At 41.9% G+C, this 21,942-nt stretch overlaps 1 protein-coding gene across 2 annotated transcripts in view; it reads left to right on the top strand.

The window, feature by feature from the left end:
- fras1 (Fraser extracellular matrix complex subunit 1) overlaps nt 1-21,942 on the top strand; it is a 473,019-nt gene that overhangs the window by 377,631 nt on the left and 73,446 nt on the right. For both annotated transcript variants that reach the window (XM_080191292.1, XM_080191285.1), the window contains 4 exons: nt 9,332-9,482; nt 13,529-13,688; nt 18,613-18,781; nt 19,946-20,192. In XM_080191292.1, the coding sequence (XP_080047418.1) occupies nt 9,332-9,482; nt 13,529-13,688; nt 18,613-18,781; nt 19,946-20,192 (727 nt within the window). The remainder of the gene's footprint in view (nt 1-9,331; nt 9,483-13,528; nt 13,689-18,612; nt 18,782-19,945; nt 20,193-21,942) is intronic.

Here is a 21,942-nt window from a genome sequence, read left to right as displayed (position 1 = left end):
AATCCACACATTACATTCTTTGTGTTATACTAACTATGTCAACTAATATATATCAGCTGAACTAGTACTATTGTATTTCGAATGTGCTGTAATTGGCATTAACATGGAAAAAAAAACAATTTTCAAAAAGGCAGAAATCAAATGAATATGAAGAGAGGCTTGATTTAGCTTTGCTATTTTCAGCACAGTTTACAACCAAAGATTTCTGGAGGTGGGCGAATCTCACTTTTCCTGATGAAAGTCTTTAAGTTTTAGTGAGTGTTGACATATTGCGAAGACCCTCCTAATAATGTTAAAGTTACTTAATAGTCACAAGTAGGCTTACATTCACAGTGCAATGAAGTTATTGTGAAAATCCCCTAGTCGCCACACTCCGGCACCTGTTCATGTACACTGAGGGAGAAAGTAGCATGGCCAATTCACCTTATCTGCACGTCTGGACTGTGGAAGGAAACTGGAGCATCAGGAGGAAACCCACGCAAGCATGAGGAGAATATGTAGACTCCACACAGACAGTGACCCATGCTGGGAATTGAACCTGGGGCACCGATGCTGTAAGGCAGCGATGCTGTAAGGCAGCACTGCTAACCACTGTGCCACTGTTTGTGGAGATGCTGGCATTGGACTGGGATGGACACAGTAAGTCTCACAACAGCAGGTTAAAGTCCAAGATCGGGTATGGTACATCAGTGAGACCACATAGACACTACGATAATGGATGAATGGATATTGCTCAACAATCACCAGGCAGAATTGTTCCCTTTCTGTCGGGAACACTTTAGCGGTCAAGGGTATTCAGCCTCCGATCTTCAGATAAGCTTTCTCCAAGGTGGCCTTCAAGACACACGACAATGCAGCATCGCCGAGCCGGAACCGATAGCCAAGTTCCGCACACATGAGGACGGCCTCAATGGGGATCTTGGATTCATGTTACACTGAGTAATCCCCACCATTTGGCCTGTACTTGCAAAATCCTACTAATTGTCCTGGCTTGAGACAATTTACCCCTCTTTAACCCGTACTTAAACCTCTCTCCACTCACATTGTCTGTAACTGATTACTGAAAAGGCTTGCATTCCAACCATTGTCTTGCAAATGAGCCCTTGTCTCTATATATCTCTATATGCTCTGTTTGCGAAGCACCTCTCCACTATCTGATCAAGGAGCAGCACTCCAAAAGCTCGTGATACCAAATGAACCTGTTGAACTTTAACCTGCTGCTGTGAGACTTCTTAATTTTACCTATGAGAGTGTCTTATCATTTGTGTAGAGCCACTGACCTCTGGTAAACAGTTTTTCTGATATGGCAATTCACAACTCAATTTCTCTAGGTGGCTGCTAATCTTGTTACTTGTTTATTATTTTGTGTTTATCTCACATTTGCTGTCGAACTCGTTTTCTTTAATTCTTTCATGGGACATGGGCATCGTCGGCTGGTTAGCATTTATTGCTCATTCCTGGTTGCCCTTGAGAAGGTGGTGGTGAACTGGCTTCTTGAATCACTGCAGTCCATGTGCTGTGGGTCGACCCACAATGCTGTTAGGAAGGGAATTCCAGGATTTTGACCCAGCGACTGAGAAGGAACAGTGATATATTTCTAAGTCAGGAAGGTGAGTGGCTTGGAGGGGAACTTGCAGATGGTGGTGTTCCCATTTATCTGCTACCCTTGTCCTTCCAAATGGAAGTGGTCATGGGTTTGGAAGGTACTGTCTAGGGATCTTTGGTGAATTGCTGCAGTGCATCTTGTAGATACTACACACTGCGGCTCCTGAGCGTTGATGGTGGAGAGAGTGGATGTTTGTAGATGTGGTATCAATCAAGCAGGCTGTTTTGTCCTGGATGATGTCATGCTTCTTCAGTGTTCTAGGAGCTGCATCTATTTAGGTAAGTGGGGGGTATTCCATTACACTCCTGACTTGTGCCTTGTAGATATTGGATAGGTTTTTATGGAGTCAGGAGTTGAGTTACTCGCTGCAGTATTCCTAGCCTCTGACCTGTCCTTGTAGCCACTGTGTTTGTGTGGCGAGTCATTTCTGGTCAATGGTAACCCCAAGGATGTTGACAGTGGCGGATTCAGTGATGGTAACACCATTGAATGTCAAGGGGCGGTGATTAGATTGTCTCTTTTAGGTGACAGTCATTACCTGGCATTTGTGTGGTGCAAATATTATTTGTCACTTGTCAGTCCAAACCTGGATATTGTCTAGATCTTGTTGCATTTGAAAATGGACTGCTTTAGTATCTGAGGAGTTGTAAATGATGCTGAACATTGTACAATCATCAGCAAACATCCCCACTTCCCACGTTATAATGGAGGGAAGGTCTTTGATGAAGCAGCTGAAGATGGTTGGGCCTAGGACACTACCTTGAGGGACTCCTGCAGAGATGCCTTGGAGCTGAGATGACTGACCCTCCACAACCAAACCATCTTCCTATCTACCAGGGATGACTCCGACCAGCAGAGAGTTTGCCCCGATACCCATTGATTCCAGTTTTGCTGGGGCTCCTTGATGCCACATTTGGTCAAATGCAGCCATGATGTCAAGGGCTGTAACTCTTGCATCACCTCTGGAATTCAGCTTTCGTCTGTGTTTGAACCAAGGCTGTAGTGAGGTCAGGAGCTGAGTGACCCTGGCAAAACCCAAACTGGGTGTCACTGAGCAGGTTATTGCTGAGCAGGTGCTGCTTGATGGCACTGCTGATGATGTCTTCCATCACTTTACTGATGATTGAGAGTAGACTAGGCAGTAATTGGCTGAGTTGGATTTATCCTACTTTTGTATACAGGAATATCTGGGCAATTTTCCATACTGTCGGGTAGATGCCAGCATTGTAATGTGCTGGAAGAGTTTGGCTAGAGGAGCAGAAGTCTTCAGTACTTTTGTCGAAATGTTAGCAGGGCCCATTGCCTTTGCACTATCCAACTGTTTTTGACATCATGTGGAGAGAATCGAAGTGGCTGGAGGCTGGCATCTGAGATGCTGGGGACCACTGGAGGAGGCCGAAATGGATCATCCAGTTAGCACTTCTGGCTGAAGATTGCTGTCGATGCTTCAGCCTTGTCTTTTGTGCTGATGTGCTGGGCTCCTCCATCATTTAGGATGGGGATATTTGTGAATATCCCCTCCTCCAGTGAGGTGTTTAATTATCCATCACCATTCATGACTGGATGTGGCAGGACTGCAGAGCTTATATCTGATCTGTTGGCTGTGGGATTGTTTAGCTCTATCACTTGCTGATTATGCTGTTTGGCATGCAAGTAGTCCTGTCCTGTTTTGGTAGCTTCACCAGCTTGACACCACATGTTTAGGTATGTCTGGTGCTGCTCTTGGCATGCCTTCCTGCACTCTCCATTGAACAAGCGTTAATCCCCTGGCTAGATGATGATTGAGGGGAATATGCCGGGCTATGAAATTGCACAATGTGCTGGATTACAGTTCTGCTGCTGTTGATGGCCCACAGTGCCCATTGATGCCCAGTCTTGAGTTGCTAGGTCTGTTCAAAGTCTAACCCATTTAGCAAGATGATCATGCCACACAACACAATGGAGGTTATTTTCAATGTGAAGGCAGGACTACATCTCCACAAGAGCTGAGTGGTGGTCACTCTTACTGATGCTGTCATGGGCAGATGCATCTGCAGCTGCCAGATTGGTAAGGATGAGGTGAAGTATGATTTTGCCTTTTGTTGGTTCCTTCACCACCTGCTGCAGGCCCAGTATAGCAGTTATGTCCTTTAGGACCCGACCGGCTTGATCAGTACTGCTGCTGCTGAGCACTCTTGGTGATGGACATTGAACTCTCCCATCCAGGGTACATTTTGCGCCCTTGCCACCTTCTGTGCATTCCCCAAGTGTTGCTCAATATGGAGGAATTCTGATTCATCAGCCAAATAAGGACAATATGCGGGAACGAGTAAGAGATCTCCTTGCCATGTTTAACCTGAAGCATGAGATCATGGGGTCTGGAGTCAATATTAAGATCTCCCAGGGCAACTCCCTCCTGATTGCGTATCATTGTGCTGCCACAACTACTGGGTCTGTCTGCCAGTGGGACAAGACATATCCAGGAATGGTATGGTGGTGTCTTGGGGTGTTATCTGTAAGGTCTGATTCTGTGAGAATGACTGTATCACCCAGTTGCTTGACTAGTCTGTAAGACAGCTCTCCCAATTTTGGCAGTAGCCCTCAGATGTTAATAAGGAGAACTTTGCAGGGCTGTTTGTTTTGCCGTTGTCTTTTCCAGTGCTAGGTTGATGCCAGGTGGTCCATCCAGTTTCATTTCTTTGCTGAGACTTTGTAGCAATTGCTAGGCTGCTTCAGAGGGCAGTTGAGAGTCAACTATATTATTGTGGCTCTGGAGTCATAGGTAAGAATAGCAGATTTCCTTCCATAAAGGGCATTAGTGAACCAAATGAGTTTTTCCAATTATCAACAATGTTTTAGTGGTCATCAGTACACTCTAATTCCAGATATTTTTTCTTGAATTCAAATTCCACCATCTTCAGTGGTGGGATTCAAACCCAGGTTCCCAGGACATTAGCTGAGTTTCTGGATTAATAGTCTAGCGACAAAACCACGAGGCCACCGCATTCCCTATTAACTCCCCAGTTCCTAACAATGTAAGGTATAGGAAATGGAGTTTCCATTTGGCCCTTTGAGCCTCTTTCTAAGTCAGTAAGTTCATGGCTGATCTTCTACCTCAATTCCATCTCACCACTTAATTCCTCTATCCTTTATTTCCCTTAGTATCCAAAAAAGTATTGATCTATATCTTGGAATATAGTGAATGACTAAGCATCCACAGCTCTCTGTAATGCAGTGGTGGCATTTTAAGAGAAATTGGATAAAGACTGGGAAAAATTGCAGGGATTATGGGGTAACAGTCGGATAGTAGAACTAATTGGATTGCTTTTCGAAAGAACTTGCACACACTCAATGACCTCTTCCAGGTTGTACAATTTTATAGCATTAGAAGCCTCCTCTTTTGATCTCATATTACCATTAATTCCTCTTGTTAGCCATAGTTGGGTCACTTTTTTGAGATTTTTGTGCATATTTGAATACATATTTACTGCAAGTTGTGGCCCAAATCTTCATTTGTCAGAATCATTGGAGACTGGATGTATGACCCAAGATGTGTGTCGGATCCTGCGAAGGTCCTAATGCACTGATTCCATGGGAGACTCCATGGGAGTTACCTAAGATGCTTCAATTTTGGATGAACGACACCCCTGTCCCTTCGACTCTGAGCGCAAGTCAGAGACTTTGGACAGCTCCATGGGACTTAACCTGGATAATTATCCAGGAAATGATAGACATAAAAAACTGAGCACAACTCCTGGGTGACTCCAGAACTGACTCCGCACCCCCCCCCTCCCCCCCCCCATTTGTCACACAACAGCCATGCTCCCAATGACCCCTCCCAACCATATCTGACTATCCTCCACCACCCAACTACTGACCCAACTATCCTTGACCTGACACGACCCCTCCCAACCTGACCCAACAACCCACCCCACCACACCTGACTAACCCCACCACCCAACCACTGACCCAAATATCCCTCCACGACCTGATTAGACAATCCCTCTTGATCAAACCTGAGTATAACTCGCCCAATCTGACCTGACTGCTCCTAAACCACCTACCCATTCTCTCACCCACCCTGCTGTCCACTTCACTCACCTGTCATTCCACTCAAGCTACCCATTCATTCATTCACTCACACACTCATTTGCCAACATCCAAACTGGACATTTAAACTCTTCGTAAGATAGCTAGTGCCTTAAAAAGGCTTGTCCTGCCTTCCCTCCAACTCTATAGTGCTGTGACAGAGCTCTTGGAGGGATGTGGTCTTTTACATTTCTGGTAAAACTAAGCTCAGAAGATGTGGAATGAAATGCGGAAAAGCGTCGGTGTGAGGCAAATTTCGAGCGGACCAGCAATTTAGTGATGCTTGGTGCTCTTTGGAAGATCCACGTCCATGCATTAATTCTATAAATGTTGGCCATTTCTTATCTGCCATTGTATTTTTAATGTACTTTCCCAATGTAACTTAGTCAATTTGCCTCTTATGTCTATACAGTTTGCTTTGTTTAGTGATGAGGGTAGATAGACCTTTTCGTTCACCAAGTGCCAATTTACTGAGTAATTGTTGAATGTATACTTTTAGCTCAGTGAAATTTCAAGTTATTGATAAGAGTAAAGAAGTGTGTAAAAGGACCAAAGATAAGTAAGGATTTTTTCTATGCAAGGCTTGGAAAAATATAATCATGTTTGGACTTCATTAGAGGATCTGACAGCTGCAGTTTATTGATCCATCCAAATAAATCATTTTGCAGCTGAAAATTGTTTCTGAATATTGTCACTGTCCTGTCCATTTTTAAATAACCATTATGTTGCCTGTTACTTTACAGAGATCCAGTTAATTTACCAGGATAAGTTTTAATTTGATCATCAAATTATGTAATTATACACATAAAAGGCAACAGTGTCTGAAAGTATACAAGCAGTTGAAGAGAGGAATGGGAGTCTGGACCCTTTAGTAAGCCAGAAGCAGTATTGGGAGTGCAAAAGGAACCATTTGACTGCAACAACAAGTAAAGCTGACAGATCTACTTCAAAGTGCCAGCCAGTGGCCATAGTCTGTAATTGCACTGTGGTATCAAAATAGAAAGGATGAATGAGAAATGAAGGGGTAGGAATTTATAATGGCAAAAGTTAAAGAAAGTTTAGCTAAAAAAAGTGGCAAGGCAATAGGAATTTAGGTAGTGCACATCCGTCACCATCTTCAGTAATTCTCAATTTTAATCAAAATATAATTACTCCCACATTTATTCTAATCCAGCCAAATAGATTGAATTTCTATCTGATTGGCTGATTACAATATGTGATTTTCTCACAGCACTGATTTCCAATTTCTGTAGAGCTGCAACAGATTAAGTAAGTTTAAGAAAAACTTAAAAACAAATTAATAGTTCCAATAAACCTAAGACTGTTTAAATTTTTTAAGCACAGATTTTTACAATCGGTGTAATTTGTGTTTTCTATTATAACAACAGCAGCTTGCATTTATATAGCATTTTGAAAGCAGCAAAATATTGTCAGGTGCTTCAGAGGAGTTTGATCAAATTAAATTGGCCCCTGAGCCACATAAGTATGTATTAGGGCAGCTTTGTTACCAAGTTATTTTTAAGCTGTATTTTAATGATGGAAAGACTGGTGATGAGGCATAAGGTTGAAGGATGGAATTTTCTGGCCCTTCCAGCCAATGGAATGTTCTGGTCTTGCTGAAGTCGATCTGTTCCAGTGGTTCCCCAGCAGTGGGCAGGCAATGCCATGCAAAAAGATCTCACAGTCAATGACTCACCGTATCCGCCACTGGGGTGGGAGGGGATGGAAATCGCTGTCGCAGGGAGGGAAATCCTAGAACACAAGCCTGAGAGAGCTGAAAGTGCAGCCACTCTCAGTGGTGTGATTTTAAAAATAAGAATGAACAACAGGTTAGAACAGTGCAGAATCTTGAAGGGTTTTCGGCCTGAGGAGATTACATAAATATGGAGGAGCGAGGCCGTTCAGAACAAAGATAAGAATTCTAAAATTGAGACATCGCTTAAGTGAGAATCAATTTATGCCTCCTTCTTGAATGGGCATGTTCTTAAATAATCTATTTCAGCTCCTTCAGTCCAAGAAAATACCAGTCTTGATGTCCCCAGTTTGTTAATTCACCTGTCGAATCGAATAATCCGAGGATTTTGATCTGCAGTCAGATCTCTAAATAGCTCAATGCTCATTTAAAAGCACTGTATTCCTACATTCTATTTCATATAACAATGATTTTCGTTTCATATGAAACTAACATTTGTTAACACTGCCTGAACCAATGTTTAATTCCATATAAATAAAAGTGAAATCATAAATAAAAACCTATAAACAAAGAATAAATAAAAACTATAAATACATATGAACTCAGATAGAAAAAAACAGATCTTCTGCAAGTTTGTTTTTTTGGAAAATAATACCATTTGTAATAAAACAAATTTGAATAAGTTTGTTGCACCAATTAAATTTGTATTTAAAACCAAGATTCACAAAGATTAAGGCCCGGATTTTCCTGAAGTTATGCTGACTCTTGAAGTATTTAAAAATGACAACCTGGACCTGATTCCTGGATTCCCATCCCTTTTCATGCCACCAGCTAGTGAATCCACACCCTGCACTCCCAAGCTGGCGTGTTCCATTGTAGGAATAGGCATCTCAGACACACTCTGCCAGCAAAAGTCCATGAGGGCAAGTCAGATTCTCTATGACTTGTGACTCATGGGCCCTGAGAGGAATTGTGAACCATAGTTTGGATTTGGTAGCCTTTTGAAAGTTTGTTTAAATAGTCTTGCTCATGCCCCCTCCATGCCAACGTATCACCATCTTGCTACTTCCATGCCTTGTATTCCATCTCCCATCCAGCACTTGTTGGTTCTGATGCATCCTGCATACTGGGTGAGTGGATGTGGAAGGGGCATGTAAAGGGCCAGAGAAGCACATGGAGGTGGCATGGGAGAAATGGGGTGTGCTTAGAGGAGTGATGGGAAGTCAGGTGTGGAATTTTGAAAACCTAACTGGCTGGTGACCCAGAGAACTGAGCCAAGTCTCTGCACAGGCCAACCTATATTGTTGCCTCTAATCTGCTTTTGGGGTTGGTGGGCCTGACTCAATCCTGCACCCGCTTCCCCCAAGTGAAAATTGCATATTGTGGAACCCTTTGTATCAAGGCAATTCCACTGAGATGGAAAATCTGATCCAAATTTTTTTCATTGAGTGAGTAATTTTTTTGTCAGACGAGCCTTCAGTTGGAGAATATTGGAAGTGTGCCACAAGATTTTTATTGTTTAAAGGTGTGCTGTAACCAGTAAAAGGTTGGAAACACTGAATAATCCAAATTTTTAAATATTGCTATATTTTCTAATTCAACAATACATATTCACAAAACAGTTCCTCAGACAGAATTCTAATTATATGCACTTTGCTCTAAATGCAAAAAACTGATATATTTTTAGAGCTCCTCCTGCACTGTCCCTCCAGCGTGAATTCAGTCAAAAACCCAGTTACACAAGTAAACGGACTTTCTGTTGATCTTTTACCAAAGTCAAAGCTGAGAAAGAGAAGCACTAAGGAAATTCCTGACAGGTGTTGTAGCATAACTCGAGGAAATTACACACATCTATTTATACTAATATACTTAAATTGAAATGCTTTTTCATGCAAAATTTATGCAAGTTGAATATCTTATTATATTCTTTTGTGTTCTGTGAAATAATGATCCTTCTGATTCAGGCTGTTAACCTGATCACCAAGAGGGAGCTATTGACCATGGATCCTGATACTGAGGACAAGCAGCTGATTTATGAAATTACAGCAGAACCAAAACATGGGCACCTGGAAAACAAACTGAGGCCTGGAATCCACCTGAAGACTTTCACACAAGGTGAGTTCTTGAATATTATTTCTGCTGATCCTCATATGCTATTGAAAATCAGAGCGGTATATTGCAGTGTACAAAACAGGGTGATTATAATGACTCCAACATATAAAGAAGAGTAGAGAGTAAATCATCAGTTGACTTGTACATTTTAGTCAATATGCTTCTTCCTGCATAGTACTCTTGGTCTGTGTGTTACTGAGTTGGCTTTGAGGATGTAACTGGTTGGGTAGTTTGTGCAAGATTCAGTGTAACTTGCAGCTCCACAGATAGCGAAGCGGTCCAATTCCATACTTGGGCTAGTAAGTGGTAAGTAACAATAAGGGCTTGATTTTACCAACAAGTTGCACCCATTTTCAGGCATGAAAACTTGGTAGAGTCAGGCATGAGGCGAGTAGCATGATCCATGCCCATTCCCCCTTTATCAATGGCTGAAAATGACAGCTGTCAGGACCATTCCAAAAATGGGTGCGACATTACTTTAAATGCATTTGCATGCATTTAAGTTGATTTAATGGGCTGCACGCCCAAACTTGCCAACACTTCCCCCTTTACCACCATGTTCACCCATCCAAATTCGATGCAAAACAGATGTGGTCTGTAAAGATCTGAATTGGATGCTCCAGCTTCTGAGGAGGTCTCAGAGCTTCCAACGGCTCTCTGACTCAGATTGGTGCTTGGAGGTGGGGGCAGAGGGAAGCGGGTCAGATGGTTTTCTGGCAGGGGAGTCCACTGCCACTCTGTGTGCAATCGGTGGGGGGAAAGGGAGGTCCGCTGCCACTGTGCGTGTGATCGGTCTGAGCAGTGGAGGGATTGGGGGGGATAAGGGGGTCAGTTATGTTTTGGGGTGGGGCAGTGTCTGTGGGGGCCGGGGGAGGTATTATCCAGCCCGGGAGCGATTTGGCAGGGGAGCATTTTTCTATCTCTTTTACTACGCATGCGCAGTTGAAGGCTCTAGTTTGAGCTGCAATGTTTTGGGTGCGATAAGCCTCACCCAAAGGCTTCTGCAGCATGATTCAGAATCACTGCTGTTTTTCAGGCAGAATGCATATGGGGGCACCTGAAAATGGATCTATAAGTTGGATCTGAACACTCCCAATGTCAAGTCTGCCCAGCACTGAGGACCCTATTTTACCATTTTAATTCTAAGTGTCAGGCAATGATCATCTCAAACAAGAGAATCCAAACATTTCCCCTTGATATTCCATGGCATTACCAACACTGAATCCCCCACTATCAACATCCTGAATGGAGGTCACCATTGACCAACTGGACTAGCTGCACTCCTAACTAATACTGGAAACTACCCAGCAAAATGGAAAATTGCCCAAATATATCCTGTACACGCAAAAAAGGACAAATCCAACCTGTTCAATTAGTCGAGTCTCAATCAGAAATAAACTGATTGAAAAGGTCTTCAACAGCTATCAGGCAGCACTTCCTTAGCAATAACATATTCACTGATGCTCTTGACCTCATTACAACTTTAGTTCAAACATGAACAAAAGAGATGACAGTGACTGCCCTTGATATTAAGACAGCATTTGATTAAGTGTGGCATCAAGGAGCCTTCACAAAACTGAAGTCAGTGGGAAATGGGAGGGATCTTTCCACCAATTGGAGTCATACCTAGCACAAAGGAAGAAGATTGTGATTGTTTAGAGGTCAATCATCTCAGCTCCAGGATATCACTGCAGGAGTTCTTCAAGGGAGAGTCCAAGGCCCAACCATCTTCCAACTGCTTCATCGGTGACAATCCTTCCAGCATAAGGTCAGAAGTGGAATAGTTCATTAATGATGCACAATTTTCAGCACCATTCACAACAACTCACATACTGAAGCAGTCCATGTCAAGTGACGCAAGACCTGGACAATGTGCAGGCTTGGGCCAACAAAAAAAAAGTAACTTTTGCTTCACTCAAGTGCCAGGCAATGACCTTCTCCAACAAGAGAGAATCTAATCAATCGTCCCTTGACATTGAATGGCATTAACATCGCTGAATCCCCCACTATCAAGTGGGGATTCACCATTGATCAGAAACTAAACCAGACTAGTTATAAATACTATAGCTATCAAAGCAGATCTGAGGCGGGGAATTCCACAGTGAGTAACTTACCTCCTGACTTCCCACAACCTGTCCACCATCTACAAGGTACAAATCAGGAGTATGATGGAATAATCTCCACTTGCCTGGATGAGTGCAGCTCAATAACTCTCAAGAAGCTTTACACCATCCAGGACAAATCAGCCCATTTGATTGCTACCCTTTCCACAAATATCCAGTCCCTCCACCACCAGTGTGTATAAGGGCACCTGTGTACCAATTTCAAGATGTGCTGCAGGAACTCACCAAGGCTCCTTAGACAGTACCTTCCAAACCTATGACCTCTATTTTCTGGAAGGACCAAGGCAGAAGATACCTGGGGACGCACCAGCTAAAATTTCCCCTCCAAGGCACTGCACTCACAATCCTGACTTGGAAATATATCACTGTTCCTTCATTGTTGCTGGGTCAAAAATCCTGAAACTCCCTCCCTACCAGTACTCTGGGTGTACCTATGCCATATAGACTGCAGCAGTTCAAGAATTCGAGCAGTTCAGTTCACCACCACCTTTTGAAAACATAAAAACATAAGAAATAGGAGCAGGAGTAGGCCTTCGAGCCTGCCCTGCCATTCAATAAGATCATGGATGATCTGAAGTGGATCAGTTCCACTTTCCCGCTTTCTCCCCATGACCCTTAATTCCCCTGTCTATCAGAAACCTACCTACCCGTGACTTAAATATATTCAGCAAGGTAGCCTCCTCCACTTCGACAGGCAGAGAATTCCAGAGATTCACCACCCTTTGAGTGAAGAAGTTCTTCCTCAACTCCGATCTAAACTGCCCCCCCGCCCCCCTTTATCTTGAGGCTGTGCCCTCTAGTCTTGCTATCCTTTCTAAGCGGGAAGAATCTCTCTACCTCTACCTTTATCTATCCCCTTCATTATCTTATATGTCTCTACAAGATCCCCCCTCAGCCTTCTAAACTCCAATGAGTACAGACCCAGTCTATTCAGCCTCTCTTCATAGTCCAACCCCCTCATCTCCGGTATCAGCCTAATGAACCTTCTCTACACTCCCTCCAAGGCCAATATATCCTTCCACAAGTACAGCGACCAAAACTGCACACAGTACTCCAGCTGCGGCCTCACCAGTATCCTGTACAGTTGCAGCAAGACCTCCCTACTTTTATATTCTATCCCCCTCACTATAAAGGCCAACATTCCATTTGCCTTCTTGATCATCTGCAGACTGGGTTTTTGTGATTCGTGCACAAGGACCCCCAGGTCCCTCTGCACCGGAGCATGCTGCAGCTTTTCGCCTTTTAAATAATAATCCCTCCTACTATTATTTCTACCAAAGTGGGTAACCTCGCACTTGCTAACATTATACTCCATCTACCAGGTCCTCGCCCACTCGCTCAACCTATCCAGATCTGTCTGCAGACTTTCCACACCCTCCACGCAACTTGCTTTTCCACTCATCTTCGTGTCATCAGCAAATTTCATCACCCTACACTCAGCCTCCTTCTCCAGATCATCTATGTAAATGGTAAACAGTTGAGGCCCCAGCACCGATCCCTGCGGCACTCCACTGGTCACCAGCTGCCAATCAGAATAGCACCCATTGATTCCAACTCTCTGCTTCCTATGAGACAGCCGATCCTCTATCCATGCTAACACCTTACCCCCAACTCTGTGCACTCTAACCTTCTGCAGCAACCTTTTGAGAGGGACCTTATCAAACGCCTTTTGGAAATCTAAAAACACCACATCCACCGGTTCCCCTCTGTCTACTGCACTAGTCACATCCTCATAGAAATCCAATAAATTTGTTAAACACGACTTCCCCTTAACAGATCCGTGCTGCATCTGCTCGATCAAACCATTCTTTTCTAGGTGCCTCGCTATTTCTTCTTTGATGACGGATTCTAGCATTTATGTTTATTAACTTTATTCTTCATTAAGAATTATGTAACATGCTCTGTATAAATTTTATTTTCTTGCAGAGGATATCAACTTGGGTTTGGTCTCCTACATTTTAAATGAAGATAAGTTTCAAAAGACTATGGACACATTCAAGTTTTTGGTGAAAGACAGCAAACCTAATGTAGTCAGTGATAATGTGTTCCACATCCAGTGGTCTCTAATCAGCTTTGAATACATCAGGTTGGCAATCTTTATATATTGTTATTTAATTACTATCATCTGCGAACATCATAATAGTAACCATGCTACAAGAGTGCTTCATTAGTTGTGAAGTGCCTTCTGATGTTCTGAAAGGCTCTGTATAAATGTAGCCAAATGCAAATGCATTAAAATTCGTCGCTATTGCTTCTGTTTTACAGGAACTTTTGATCCACATAATCTTGATTCATTTTCCTCTGTCAAAGATTAGCAGGTACACATGGCCCAAGAAGTGAGAAAAATTGAGGTGATATTCTAATAAAATTAGTATATCAGCAAATGAAAAGCCAGAGAGGTGTTAATGGGATGGAAGCATCCAGAAGACTTCCAGGCCCCTCTAGATAGTTGGTTAAAACCCTTGCGGAGGGAAATGAGGATACTTTTAGCCCATCTTCCTCTATTCAATGACTTAGAGACCTGACCACCACCGATGCAGGGACAAGCATCATCCCCATACTGGAGATGTCAGAGCGAGAAGTGGTAAGAAGTCTGGTGGCTTTCCTAGCTTTTGGCCAGCATTTGCATGTGGCCAGTGGTGAAGGGATGGACATTAACTGTTGTGATAAATTGCAGTCGCTATTTGCATCTTTGTGCAAGGATACATAAAGGAACTCCAACCAAAAGTCCCTGATAACAAAGTGGTTCTTCCAACACTGGCGAATCTTCAAGAACCAAAATCCTTAACCAGATGCCAGAGATTCAGATGAGGGGCAGATGGCTTCACCACAACACAGATGAGAAACTCAGAAGCTGTTCACCCTGCTGTTTCAGAGAGTTCAGCAGGCGAGGGAGTGAGTAACTCCAAACAAACTAAGAGGAACAGGCAGGCGTTAAAGGAATTCGCTATGAGTATGGTATTCACAAACCAATATTCCATGTTCATTAATAGTGAAGATGATGTTGCCTTGTGGAAATACATCAGAAGCAAATCCATATGGCTGTGAGAAACTTGTTTGCGTGGATAGGATGGCATGAATGGGGTGAGGAGCATAAGTCACGGATAGATAGGTTTCTTTGGAGGTCAATGGGTGCTATTTGGATTGGTGGTTGGTGACTAGTGGAGTGCCCCAGGGGTCAGTGCTGGGGCCTCAGCTATTTACCATTTATATAAATGATCTGGAGGAGGGAACCAAGTGTATGGTGTTGAAATTTGCTGATGACACCAAGATTGGTGGAACGGCAAATTGTGCGGAGGGTGTGGAGAGTCTGCAGAAGGATCTAGATAGGCTGGGCGAATGGGCCAGGAACTGGCAAATGGAATTTAATGTTGGCAAATGTGAGGTTGTCCACTTTGGTAGGAATAATGGTAGGAAGGACTATTACTTACGTGGCGAAAAACTGCAGCAGGCGGCGGTGCAGAGGGACCTCAGGGTCCTTGTGCATGAGTCGCAAAAACCCAGCCTACAGGTGCAGCAGGTGGTCAGGAAGGCGAATGGGATGCTGGCCTTCATAGCAAGGGGGATTGAATATAAAAGTAGGGAGGACTTGCTGCAGCTGTATAGGGCACTGGTGAGGCCGCAGCTGGAGTACTGTGTGCAGTTTTGGTCGCCGCACTTACGCAAGGATACTTTGGCCTTGGAGGGAGTGCAGAGGAGATTTACTAGGCTGATACCGGAGTTGAGGGGGTTGAGCTATGAGGAGAGCCTGGATAAACTAGGCTTGTACTCGTTAGAGTTTAGAAGAATGAGGGGAGATCTCATTGAGAAATATAAGATGATGAATGGGATGGATAAGATAGAGGTGGAGAGGCTCTTCCTGCTCAGAAAGGACAGTAGGACTAGAGGGCACAGCCTCAAGATAAAGGGGAGGGGCAGTTTATAACGGAGTTGAGGAGGAACATCTTCACTCAAAGGGTGGTGAATCTCTGGAATTCTCTACCCGTTGAAGTGGTGGAGGCTGCCTCGCTAAGTATTTTTAAGACGCGGGTTGATAGGTTTTTGATAGGCAAGGGGATTAAGGGTTATGGGGAGAGGGCAGGAATGTGGAACTGAGACACGACAGATCAGCCATGATCTTATTGAATCGCGGGGCAGGCTCGAGGGGCTAGATGGCCTACTCCTGCTCCTATTTCTTATGTTCTTATGATAGACAGGGGAATTAAGGGTTATGGGGAGAAAGCGGGAAAGTGGAACTGATCTACTTCAGATCAGCCATGATCTTATTGAATGGCAGGGCAGGCTCGAAGGGCTAGATGGCCTACACCTCCTCCTATTTCTTATGTTCATAAGGAACTTAGAAATATAAGTGTTACAGGGGATTCAATAGTTGGTGAAATTGACAAGCATTTGTGGAGCCATAGATGTACTTACTGAATGATATACTGTCTCCCTGATGACAGGCAACAGGATCTCAATGAATAGTTGCAGCGCTTTCTCCACGGAGGACAAAGATTGGCCAAAAGGACGGTAATGAGGAATTTGCAGGGTGGAGATAGTTCAGGTATAAATCAACCCTATAAGGAGGAAAGGTGGAACAGCCAAAGCTTAGAGATCTCTAGAAGACAGGTGGGCTTAATCAGTAAAGGTGAAAAAGGATTCCAGGTACAGGGTACAATAGAAAACCAAATAAAAATGCAGAATTTGCGAGGGGAAATTATAAAAGATATAAGGAGGCCAAACAGGGAATATGAGAAAGATTAACAGGTATACAAGAATACCCCCAAAAATATTTTATCAACATATAAAAAAGCTAAAGGAATGTCAGAATAACATTAGAGTTAATTAAGGACAAAGAAGGAAATCTTGTGGAGGCAAAGTGGATGACTCAAGTGCAGAATGAATACCTTGCATGTATTTCATGTAAGAGGAGCAATGAAGTAAACCTAACTATAAATGGAACAGGAAAAGAGAGTTGGGACAGACTAAATTAAAGAAAGATGTAAATGACCAGCAAACAAGTTGTGTTATAGACAAGGGGGTAAAAGATTAGCAAACATAAGGTGAGAACAACTGGTCATTAAAAAAAAGTTAAACTGTCCATACAGCAGTACAGAAAGTGTATGTAATAAAACAAGGAAACTGAGGGAATAAAATATTGCTGGGCATCAGATCTATTGGAGCCTATTGAGACATTTTGTTGCAGAAAAATCTAGGATTTGGAATGAAATATTGCAGGATATAATGTTTGGAAAAGATCAGGAAAGAAAAACTGGAGGTTGAGTAGCTGTACTGATTAAAGATAACATGGGAAATAGGAAAAAGTAACATAGCTATTAAAAGACAGAATTGAAATCCACACCGATAGTGCTAAAATAATAAAGGATCAAGCGCACTAATTGAAAGGAGGTGGAGGAAGAAATCAGCAAACAAATCAGAAAAATAAATTTAATGACTATGTAGGATAATAACCATGAGGGATTTCAATTTCCCTGAAATTAATTGACCAAAGAAACGGGTAAAAAGGTTAGTTTAGAAAAGAGATACATATCAAGTATATGGAAAGCGGGGAGAACATGACAAGGAAGAATGCAAAAAGATTAGGAATTAAGTCAAAGAAACAATTAGGAAGGCAAAAAAGAAACTATAGAATTAAATTATCAAGAAACATAAACCAAAAGAGTAAAATATTCTAAAGGCACATTGGTCAAAAAGGAAAATTGAAATGTGAATAATTCTGCCAAGGGATGGACAGGTTAGTAGAGAAGTTATGTCAAACCTGGAGGACTATGTACATTGTTGGTTGCTTCTAGACATTGAGGCATTGGAGAAGTTGCAAAGCAGATTTGCAAGAATGGTGCCAGAAAAACAAGGTTATACCCATCTGGAAAGAATGCACACCTTTTTTGCCTTTGAAAAGGAAACTAAGGGGTGACCTAATATAAGTCTTTAAAACTATGAAAAGCGTTGATAGATAGACACAGAGTGAATATTTCCACCTGTGGGGAGAGAAAACTGAAGGTCATCAACATTAGCTACTCACCAAGAAAGCCAGGAAGGAATTCAGAAGAAATGTTTTTACCCAGACAGTGGTAAGAACATGGAACTTGCTACCATGGGAGTGATTGAGACAAATGGCATGACTGCATTTAAGGGGTGGCCGGATGAGGGAGAAGGAAATAGAGGGTTATACTGACAGAATTTAGATGAGGATGAGACAGATGCTGTTGAAGACAAGGGGTGCTCTTACCACAGTATTTTAATCATCCTTGGAAATTGGGGTGTTGCCAAAGAACTGGAGAATTGCCAGCATCCCATCACTATTCAAAGAAGGGCAGAGCAATAAACCTGGTAACTACAGGCTAATCTATCTAATGTCAGTGATAGGAAAACTCCAAGAGTCCATTGTCAAAGACAAAATTAATTCTCACTCGGAGAAGCATGGGTTATTAAGGGACAGCTATCATGGATTTGAAGGCAAATCATGTCCCGACTAATCTGATTAAATTCTATGATGAAGTAACAGAGAAAGCTGATGATTGTAATGTAATGTATCTATGGTAGTGCTTCCCAAACTACTTTCCAATGCGACCTCATTTTAACACTTGAGAATTAATGTGAACTCAGAAGTCATCAATAAGCAATAAAGTAGCGAATAACATTCAGTATATAATTATTAAAGTTTGCTTATTGCAGATAAATACATAATTTATCATGGAAATATGAAAATCTGTTTTTTTAAAGTACTGTGTAAAAATGTTATGTACTCATGTAGGTTTCAGACAAACTCTGTATATTCCCTGGAGGCAGAAAACTCAGCAAAGCCACTCTCCCATCCACACTGGCATTATACATATCTTTGGCTAACTATCAGTAGTTCAATTGCTTCATTATTAGATGCCTAATTTTTATCTTTATGACTAATTGTTGTATTGTATTTTTCATTGTTCTTTGAGTTAATTCAGCAGTATAAGAACAATGAGTGTGTTGCCTTAGAAAAAATCTGATCTCTGCCATTATTCTGTTTGCAGTTACAATGTCAGTGAAAAGGCAGGCTCTGTGAGTGTCACAGTGAAGAGGACTGGGAACCTCAATCAGTATGCCATTGTACTATGCCGTACTGAACAGGGGTCAGCAACATCTACTTCTGGAGCTGGCTCAAAGCTGGGCCAACAGGATTATGTAGAGTATGCGGGACAGGTATGTGCAAGACTGATACATACAGGACTGATATGTTTGGTGTCAACAGAATAAGTAAGGATGAAATAATATCTGACAGTTACTTGTTTGAAACTGTTGCTTTAAATATTTCAAAATGTGTATTTTGCATTGACAACTAAGTCCTTTCAATGTAAAGTTGGATGGATGCCAGGTATGCACTTAAGATGGATGCAGAAACTTTAAAGGGAAGGTTTGCTGGACATCCCCAGCATTGGTTTTGATCTGTCACTGTAACTCCACACTTGGTTTTGAATGCATTTCTGAAAGTGGAACAGGAGCCATTCTTATATTTTCCTGTTTAAGTTTTTGGACAAAAGTGAACAAGGATGTACATGGGAAACAATACTTAGTGTTTGCCTTACTCTTTTAACTGAAATTTTCAAATGGTAGAAATTTTACTCCGAAGAAAGCAAAAATATACCAAGCAGCCTTGGGTTATTCTTGTAATCTAGTGATTCCATTCCTGGTATTGTTTAGACCTGAATGTTGGTTGCTTTTGCTCATTTTAATTACTGATGGTGGCTAAAGCAAACAAATATTACTCGATAATATTTTAACATGAAGAAGAATTGGTCAGGATATACAACAAGCAGCCAATTTGATATCACTTTCCTACAAAACAAAATTAAAATGTTACTTTCCTGATAACATAGCTCAGAAATGTATCATCAAATCTGTGGCTGTTACTTAGTGATATTACAGGATCTAATTTATAATGAATTCACTGATTTAAGTTGGATTAGTAATTAAGATTAACTGTATGAAAATGTTCTTTAACTATTTGCTATTCACTGACTTCTGCTGAAAAGGTCTGCCTATTGGGTGAGGCAAGAGGATCAGCTGTCATGTGAAGTCTCCTATAACTAAAAACCCTTTCAACACCCATTTGTTTAGGCTTTCATCCACTTGGGAAAGGTACAAGTGGACTTTATCCACAAAGCCTCTAGAGCTACCAATTTGTGTCAACACCTTTAACAGGTGTGGAAGAAAACTGGGGGTGGGGAAAATATATTTGAAGGGACAGTTAATATTTGGTGGAGCAGTAACATTTTAAGAGTGCCATGAGAACAAGAAACAATGAAGTGGCCTTCCATTGTACATTAAAGACATTAAGCTGTCTCCATATCCTTGCTGCTTCAATAGGTTCAATTTGATGAGAGAGAGGATACAAAGGCTTGCACTATTATTATAAATGACGACCAGGTGTTTGAAAACACTGAAAACTTTAATGTGGAATTGAGCATGCCTGCATATGCCTTACTTGGGAAGATTACCAGAGCTACAGTCAATATCAATGACACAGAAGATGAGCCCACACTACAGTTTGACAAGAAGCTATATCGAGTTAATGAAAGTGCTGGATTTTTGCTTGCCCCAGTGGAAAGAAAGGGTCTGTATTGTTCTTTTTTCTATGAACTGTAATATTAAGTTATGGGAAACAAAGGAGAGCGTAATTCTTGATACGGAATTTCAAGAAAAGGAAACAGCAAAATCTGGTCCTCTGTAGTAGTAGCAAAACACTATCGACTTGTACCTCGAGCAGCAGGTCAGATTTGCATTTTGCTCCTAAATCCCATCAGCAGTGCAAACTGTAGTAAGTCACTGATGCTCTGAAGCCAACAATAGGTTGGATAATTCTAGTCCTTGCCACAGTCCATTGTTGGATACGAGCCCTTAAAATTATAGATAATTTGTGGATATTTCTTAATCCACATAAGTGGATCCAGTTTGCGTAGGTGTGCTCTACAGTGTGCTAGATGCTGTTTCTTTTGTTAGTTTTAGAAAGGTGAGAGAGGGAAAACAAAAAGTTGTAGGGCAGTTCACTTGAAATCTGTTGTCAGGAAAATACTAGGTCCTATAATTGATTTTAGGATGATGGAACAAATTAAAAATTTTCAGCTGCTCGGAGAGGACCAGCATGGATTTGAGAGGTCTAGGTCATGCTTGAAGGATCTGATTAGATATTTTGAAGATGTGACTAAAATAGTGAACAGGGGAATCTCTATGGATGCTAGTTATATGGACTTCCAGAAGGCATTTGATTAAGTCCCTCATAAAGTATTGGAAGCTCATGGAGTTGAAAGCAAATTATTGATCTGCTGGGAAATTGGCAGATAGTGTGGATGGAGGGAAATCACATAGGCTGGCTGGGGAGTCTAGAATTAGGGGACATAGATTAAGTATCAGAGCCAGTCCTTTGAAGGATGAATTTAGGAAACATCTCTGGATGCAAAGGGCGGTGAAGTTTGGAACTCCTTTTGGTAAATGGCATTTAACGCTAGATCAGTTGTTAAATGTAAAACTCATTCATAGATTTTTGTCAACCAGAAATATTCAATGATATTGAGATTATATGAAGTGAAGTTGTAGATCAGCCATAATCCCATTAAATGGTGAAACAGGCTTAAAGGGCTAGGTTTCCTTCTCCTGTTCAAGTTTTGAACCTCGTGGGCAGGATTCTCCCACCTCAAACTCTGAGTGCCAAATTATCTGTCCTCCCTAGCAGCGGTGGCAGGGCTTGAACAGCCAGAGAATTCCGGCCTTTGTTGTAACGTGTAATAAATCAAAAACTATATTATTTTTCTGAAATTCTATTTTACAAAATGTTTTTCCTACTTTTACAGATACTTTAGAGTTTCAGAATTGGGCAACCTTTGATCTTAATGCTGGTAACTGAATGAAACATACAATGAATTGAATCATGCAAGATTCTGGAGGGGCTTGACAGGATATGTATGGAGAGGTTGTCCGCCATAGTTGGGGAACCTAGACCACAGGTGGTACAGTTTTAGGTTTAGGAGCCAATCATTTATGGCCGAGATGAGAGGGTTGTGAATCTTTGGAATTCATGCTCCTGCTGAACATAATTAAGGCTGATATTGACAGATTTTCGGCCTTTCAGGGAATTAAGAGAAATGGAGAGAGGGCAGAAAAGTGGAGTTGAAAATCAGTCCATGACCATATTGGATGAATTGGTCAGGTTAACAGGCCACGTTATCTACTCTGGCTCCTATTCCTTACATTCTCTCTGAAGTTATATTGTATTTGTCTTTTTGGGGTGACATTGGAGGAAAGTAGAAAGGTCGTTTCTGTCCTCAAATCCGATTGCATCCCTGTAGTCACCTGTGTTAATACTTTAT

Source organism: Carcharhinus amblyrhynchos, chromosome 1, assembly GCF_965287045.1.
Source record: "Carcharhinus amblyrhynchos chromosome 1, sCarAmb.v2.hapA, whole genome shotgun sequence".
Taxonomy (NCBI): Eukaryota; Metazoa; Chordata; class Chondrichthyes; order Carcharhiniformes; family Carcharhinidae; genus Carcharhinus; species Carcharhinus amblyrhynchos.
Note: the sequence above shows the minus strand (reverse complement) of the source record. Positions and strands in the feature narration are given on the sequence as shown.